General features: G+C 40.0%; 1 protein-coding gene across 2 annotated transcripts; it reads right to left on the reverse strand.

The window, feature by feature from the left end:
* Window positions 1-1,191: 1,191 nt before the first annotated feature.
* LOC120744739 (E3 SUMO-protein ligase ZBED1-like) lies at window positions 1,192-6,871 on the reverse strand. 2 transcript variants are annotated; one of them, XM_040049285.1, is made up of 6 exons: window positions 5,609-6,871; window positions 4,855-5,149; window positions 4,394-4,677; window positions 2,558-4,308; window positions 2,129-2,381; window positions 1,192-1,970 (listed from the first exon to the last, which is right to left on the reverse strand). In XM_040049285.1, the coding sequence occupies exons 4-6, from the start codon at window positions 3,673-3,675 to the stop codon at window positions 1,554-1,556; spliced, it is 1,788 nt and encodes a 595-aa protein (XP_039905219.1). In that variant the 5' UTR covers window positions 3,676-4,308; window positions 4,394-4,677; window positions 4,855-5,149; window positions 5,609-6,871; the 3' UTR covers window positions 1,192-1,553. The 2 variants fall into 2 exon arrangements, with proteins under 2 accessions (XP_039905219.1, XP_039905218.1); XM_040049284.1 differs by lacking the exon at window positions 5,609-6,871 and having other exon boundaries at window positions 4,855-5,326.
* Between the last annotated feature and the right edge of the window lie 559 nt (window positions 6,872-7,430).

Raw genomic sequence — 7,430 nt, forward strand, 5'->3', positions numbered from 1 at the left:
TATTGTTTTATAGAGGCCAGTGTAGAAAATCGCCCTTGTGAGTTAGAATGTGTGCCAAAAGTCACAGAGTACTAGGAGACTGCATGTCTTGTGCAGAGAACAGGAAGTTAGTGCAGAGCTGCATAGCATATTAATAAAACACAGGAAACCAAACAGAAAAAGTGGAACTAAGTAAACTGTGTGTGTGACGTATAGCAGAACTATGTATAACCATAGTCTGTTCTCTGATTGGATAGTTAAATTTGTGATTGACATGACATTGGCCAATCAGATGAAAGGAAGAAAAATAGGGTCAGAATTTGTACTTGTAACTTAAAACTTGAGTGTAGAGTTTCACACCTATTTTTTGGCTAAGTCCACACACAAATGTTTTTTACACACACACAAATTCTTTTTACACATACATATACAATACTTGAAATGTGCAATTCACTTGTATTTTTATTTTTATTCCTATTTATTCTATTTATCCCCTTCGTATATTTTATTTATATATGTCTCTGTATTTATATGTGTGTGTGTGTGTGTGTGTGTGTGTGTGTGTGTATATATAATATTCTGTAACTCTGTAACTTCTGTCGGTGCTGTGCTTTTGGAAACCGAATTTCCCAGAGGAACCCACCCGAGGGATTAATAAAGTTTTATCTTATCTTATCTTATCTTATATCCTGATTTACAAGTACAAAATATTTATGACCACAATTTGAGCCCATACTAGGGCAGTAACAGCAGAGGCGAAGGTATCACCAGTATTTGGCAGTGAGTAGAAAAGCCTTTGTCCATCTGCCACCATGTGCCCCCATTACATTTCTGTCTGCCACCTCACATACGCCTGTCTAGAACCAGTCCACTGTACTACCAACCTTCTAATTAAAAGATCACTAGCTTTACCTTCCTAAGTACAGACACGCTAAACAACTAATATATATTTTTTGTAGTCCACCATTTATCCATCACCTGTCATAAGCTCAATACAATTAAAGAGAATCACAAGACTTTTACACAATTTATTGTTTACACAACATGTATTAGGTTTACAGATGAAATGCTGGTTGGCTAAACTTAGTGCTGTCAAGAGATTAAAAAAAAATAGAGATTCATTAATTATGATTTTTAATTAATTGATCTAATTAATCTCTTTTTTAATCTCACCTAAAAATAGCTGAGGAAAGCCCTCAACTTATTGTGGCAGACCAAAAGACTGATATATAACAAAGAAAGTGACTTTATAAAGTCATTTATTGTTTAACAAACGTTAAACAGATGCAACCATTTACATACTGTTGTATTCTTTTGTAAAATAAGTGGAAAAATAAATACAAATAAAATCAAATAAATTAAGTGCTGCAAGTTAGCACATCAGAGTTGCTCTTTTCTGAGCAATACAGCACTGAAATTCCTCTGCTTCAGATAATGAAAAATAAAACTGACATTGCAGTGCTGCAAGTTAGCACATCAAAGTATTCTTCCATCACAAAAAAAAGTGCTGAACATCAAGCAATCTATTCTAGTAGGCTACAAATGACACAGCAGCTATGCTGACCACATGTGTCTCATTTCTTCTTCCTCAGCCAGTCGCTAAGACACACCAGCCTGGTAACATTTTCTGGAAGCAAGGCTGCCCTTTTCTTTTGCACTATGTGGCCTGCAAGGCTAAAGAGTCTCTCACAGGGTACAGAGGTAGCTGGGGAGGCCAGGTACTTTTGTGCTAGGACTGACAGCTTTTCATAGACTCCTGAGTGAGCATACCACCACTGCAGGGGACAGTCATCAATACTGATGCTGGGTTCTGCTCTGTAGCGCTGCAGCTCTCCAGACTCAATTCCATCTTCTGAGTCAGAGTCAGACCCCAGAAGGAGTTCGCTCCTCCTCTTCTTCTGAGCTGGTCCATCATCCTCTGTGGAGGGCTGGAGACTATCTGCTCTTCTGGGCTCTGCTGCCTGGAGCATATTCTCCAGAATGGTCCACACCTGAATGAATGAATGAATGAATGATTGTGATTAAAACTAAGTGCTTTTTTTTAAATTTTATTTAATCTTGTAAAGAACTTTGTGTTCCATATAATAAATAAAAGTTTGATTTGATAATGAATTGGACTCATTAGTCCAGCTTAACCTTATTGTCCTACCTGTTCCCTCTTTTCTCTTGGAAGACATTTCAAATCCTTAAACCGTGGATCCAATGCTGTGGCCACCTCGAACCATATCTCGTTGCCATTAGCTCGTCGTGCTGCCAGATCCTTCTGGAAGGCATTCTTGAACTTCACCACGTAGGCAGGATCATCATCAGTAATGTCCATGACACGGTACAGATGGCGAAAAGCAGGCAGCACTACAGAGCAAGAGACGTAGGCCTCACCACCCAGCAGCTCTGTCACATACCTGCAGAGGTGGAGAGGTTTGCTAAATAAACCTAGCTGGATTCATTTAAATCAAAGTGTAACTGATTCCCAATTTAATTGTCCTTAAAAGTTCCTTGTTATGTTCATTAATTTTGATTTTACACATGTAACAGTAGTTTATATAATTAAAATGGGAAGGTGTTTATTTGAACTTACTTGCATGGTTCAAGCAGGAGCTCCAGCCTCTGCAGTTTCGCCCACTCAGCTTCGGTTGGCAAGACCAACCTGTGGTTCTGTTGGTCCAACGTAGCCTGGACAGCCTCTCGGTTACATAGGAGGCGTGAGACCATTGCGAGAGTCGAGTTCCACCTGGTGGGTACATCCTGTATAAGTTGATCGCTCTTCTTTCCGAGTGCTACTTGTTGTTGGTTAAGTTCTGTGGTACTCGCAGGGCTTTGTTTAAAATGACCAACAATCTTGCGGCACTTTGCCAGTACACCGACAAAACCACTGCTATCGAGACATACCGTGATGGTCCTCTGGAGAATGTGAGCATTGCAGGCGATGTGCTCATATGGAAGTGCTCTCATAGCAGCCAGCATGTTTGCTGCGCTGTCTGTGCCAATGGTGGATATCTTGTTTTCAATACCCCAGTCATTTGCTACCTTGAGGAACTGTTCGGCGCATTTATCAGCAAAGTGCCTGGTTTCTGTTCTCATGACGGTCAGTGCAAATGAGTTGAGGTTCCACTCACTATCAATAAAGTGTCCAGTCACCCCAAAATAGCTGTGGTTGCCAGCTGAGGTCCAGTGATCTCCGGTTATAGCAACACAGTTGGGAGAATCCTCCGCCAAAATCTCAAGTTTGTTTTTCTTTTCGCCGTCGTACATTTTGCTGATTTTGGTCGTTACTGTAGTCCTGCACGGCGGCTTGTATGACGGGTCATTGGACGCAATTTGCAACACCTCTGTCAATCCTTCGTCCTCTACTATATTTATCGGCCTACAGTTCATCGCTATCCACTTGGCAATAACATTAGTCAGCCTGTCGGTCGCAGACTTGCTCATACGAGGGGTATTCTCTAGTTTTGTTTGGCGAAAAGCTTTGCTCTGGCTTGCTATATTGCTAACGTCTTCACTGCTAGCTGTTGCTGCACTCGCGGCTGGGTGCTTTGCGTTGAGGTGATAGGCCAAACTTGAGCTGCTTCGGTGGTAAGCAAACTCCTTCTTACACTCTAGGCAGACCACTTTACCTTTGTCAATGGTGCCGTCGGGGCGTTTATGAAATACAAATTTCCCGTTCATTGGGCCAACAACTCTCAGATGCGCCTTCATATCCACACTGTAAGCTAATCACCACTTCTCACCTTGACCTCACGACGTGACTCCACCCCCAACAAGTCAAGCACAAGGAGCCCAGCACATAAAAACGGATTTTATAACATAGCAACTCTCATACAAAATCAATGACGTCAAGAGATTAAAAATTAGATTAACGAGATTAAAAAACATAACGCGCTAAATAGCATTGTAATTAATTAATCGCAATTAACGCGATAATTTGACACCCCTAGCTAAACTTTCTAATAAATTGTAATGACATAATAAACACACATCTTGCAGTAACTAGTATAACATTCCCAGTAAAATAGTGCATATAATAGTGATCAAAAGTTTGAAGTAATTTAGAAATATCTTTAAACAAGTAGTCAAAATTAAGTAAGAGCCATTGCAAAGAAAATCCTTATATACAAACATACAGAACTTGAGTAAGTGGCTTTATGGCTTTATGTAACAGAAGAAGTTCCTTCTCTGCTGACAGTTTCTTATGCCATAGGATGCAGTACCACTCTTCTCGAGGACGCCACAGAAGCCATTAGTCGGGCAGCTTGGAATATTTTCATATTGCATCTGTCCTCCACCCACCCACAGCCACTCACCAGCCAGGTTACACAGGCCCGTCCACACCTGACAACATTGAACAGAGAGACAATTGTAAACATGGTGTATGAGTTTCTCAGCAACACGAATAAGCTGTAGGAAACTGTCCAACCTCATCAGTGGTAGCTTGTTGTGCTCTCTCCCGTGCATAGGTGTGGTCATCAGTAGTGATCAGTGTGGCCAGGTCATAGCGATGGTTCCTGTAGGGAGAGTTGGGATCATTTGTGTCCACTGCACCCAGAGACCTGCAGTGGTTTAATGCCTCCTCCCACGTCTTATTCTCCTTCACCAAAACCAGTTTCTCATCATAACACATGAAAGAATGATTGTAATGGCAACCACGACCCCACCATACACCATCATGCTTATATACACAGTCTCCATTTTGACTTGTGTCTGAAAGAAGAAGCAAAGAGACACTGTTATTTACTGTTCCCAACAGCAAATAACACACTAATGTTAATATCAACAAATGTGATCTTGCACAATCTAATAAGAATCAATAATTTGCTCTCACACCTAAACAGGTGTTATTCTAAGATTAATACTTGAGCTTTAAAACATGTTACTTACGAGAACTACCCCACTTGATGAAGCTAGCTATCTCATCTCCTCGGGACCATTTCCATGTATTTGTATTAGCTCGATATAATCCGATCCAGCCTCCAGATTTGAAAAATGTGTTCTCTTGTTCATTTCTGATTGTGATCAGGTCAGTGTGGTACTTCCTGCAGAAGGTCTGGGCATTTGTCCAAGTTGTCATGTAAGACCCAGAGTAAGGTTTAAAGTTTAACAGATCCCCACAGACAGGAGAAATAAAAAGCAGCAGAGGGATGAGAATGAACATCTTCCTTAGGATGCATTGACACTGTAACAAAAAGGAAAAGGGTCACAGAGAAGGAGATTGGAGTTTTTCGCGCAGCCATATTTCACTGATGAAGTAGTCAAGTGTCTCTCTGAGCAATGACAATGTAGGACAGATGATGACGTTAGGAAATGTGGATGAGTCTTGGATTAAACAAGAACTGTATAAATGTAACTGACATTTAGTCACAGTAATATTACTTAATCAACTCAATATTTTACCTAATGTACTTGTTTGATGTCATCCTACGAGACTTTCACATGTCTTAATCATGTATGGTACAAATAACTAAAACAGTAAACTTTGTAAATCTTGTAAACTTTTAACTTAAAGAAAAAATAAATAAATTGGTTAACAACTTGAACAGTCTTTTCTAGTGAAGTGGGGCATACATAGGTGATATACTCTCAGCAGGTTAAACCATTCATTGCACTGTGTATCAGTTTCTACAGCAGAACTCACCTTGGCAGCAGATAACGGGGAACCTTTGAAGCTCAGGGTCTCCTGATGATGCTTTTTTTTTTTAATCAAGTCTGTGAGATACTCATGGACTGTGATACTTGTCAAAGCTTTTCTTTAGCATAGACTCCGCCTTTGTTCGAAGCATTTGAATAGCTCTGGCTTTCTATCCTCAATTTCATTTAAATCTTTCTGAATTTCCAAAAAGATGCTAAGCCGCATTCAAATGTGGTTTTGTGTTGGGGATCTTCGTCCTTTCTACTTCTCTTTTTGCTCTCAATCCTTTGAGAAATAATTGTTTTGCATCTCTGTAATGTAAGGATTTATAAAAACATTTATGTTTATAGAACACTCTTTTCTTCTAAGTTCCAACCAACCTGTCAAATCTTATTATACTCACTTCGCTCTTTCATTGGTTTTCTCCACCTGCAGCAGCTAAACTCAATTAAAAAATACAATATATTGAAAAGTTGTTATTGCTGGTATGTGATTTCCTGGTAATTGTCATAGATTTAATCCCCAACAAATTTACTTTCCCCACTTGATAGTCATATTTAGAACTTCATAAGAATTTTTTTTATTCTGAGTTATTACAATCACAGTGGATGAGACTGGGGGATGGAAAAGAAAAAGAAAGAAACAGAAGTTGGGGAGAAAGTTAACAGAAGGAGATGGATACAGAAAGGGAGAGAAAAAAAACACTGAAAATCTGCTTCAAACACTGCTGAAAAAAACAATAACACAGCAGAGAAACCACAGCAACAACCAACAAAAAAAAAAACTACTCATCAACAACAATGAACAAGCAGAACAAAACCGCGACAACCCCCACCCCAACTAGGTGATGGAGCTGATCAAAGGAGCTCAGAGAGATTGATCTGTTTTGGCAGCAGAGGCTGTATCAAGGCTTATGTGGTCCAACAAATGGTCTCTATATTGGTTAATATTAAGGTTCTTTTTATTTTTCCAGATCATAAGGAGAGTCGTCTTAGCAATCTCATCTCTTTAGTGACCTCGTCTAGGTCACTCAAGAAGCAAACTAAAGGGAAAGCTGGCTGTTACATTCCAGACACTTTGATAAGACTTCACATATGCAACACCAAAACCTCGGAGCAGGTGGACCAAAGAGTGTGATTGTAATTGGCCGGTGTATAGACATTGACAGACCGCGTGACTTTCGCGCATTGCATGCCGGGAACTCGTGGCAATCCAAGTACCGCATCAAATGCAAGCATTTGCAGAACCGCAAAACGTTCATTCTCCGGTTCCAATACCTTCTTGCTTTTTCTTTGTCCCCCAAAAAAGTTATGTATAAAACGAAGGAGAACAATGCCGGTCCGTACAAAGACAGACTTGATGAAAAGTCAAAGAAAAGGAGGAAAAAATCACAGGAGTGAAAGGGTCAGACCCTTACTAGCACACAGAGTGGACAAAAGACGTTAGCGTGCTGCCCAACTTTCACCACGCTCATATTTATAATTATACGGTTCTTGGAGTGAGTGCATACACTCATGAAGTTTAGTAACTTCAGGTCACTGCAACAAGCCCAGGTACAGTTTACCGACGGATGGGTGCAGGACCTTGAAATGACCGTGTAGAACGAAAGACCATCGTACGAACAAAGGTAAGTTGACCAGTCTCACAAACCGTCTTCATAAATACACATTCGTTAACCGTTTATTAATAGGACCTTTGAGCTCAACGGTAATTAATTAGTAGTGGAAATAATTTCTGGTTCATCACAGAAATGTAGCAGTGACAATAATATTGTATGTTGTAATCGCACTGGACAATTAGTGATACAAAAAAACTGTTTTATCCTGTG

This window comes from Simochromis diagramma, unplaced genomic scaffold (assembly GCF_900408965.1).
Source record: "Simochromis diagramma unplaced genomic scaffold, fSimDia1.1 OVJJ01000517.1, whole genome shotgun sequence".
In the NCBI taxonomy this organism is placed as follows: domain Eukaryota; kingdom Metazoa; phylum Chordata; class Actinopteri; order Cichliformes; family Cichlidae; genus Simochromis; species Simochromis diagramma.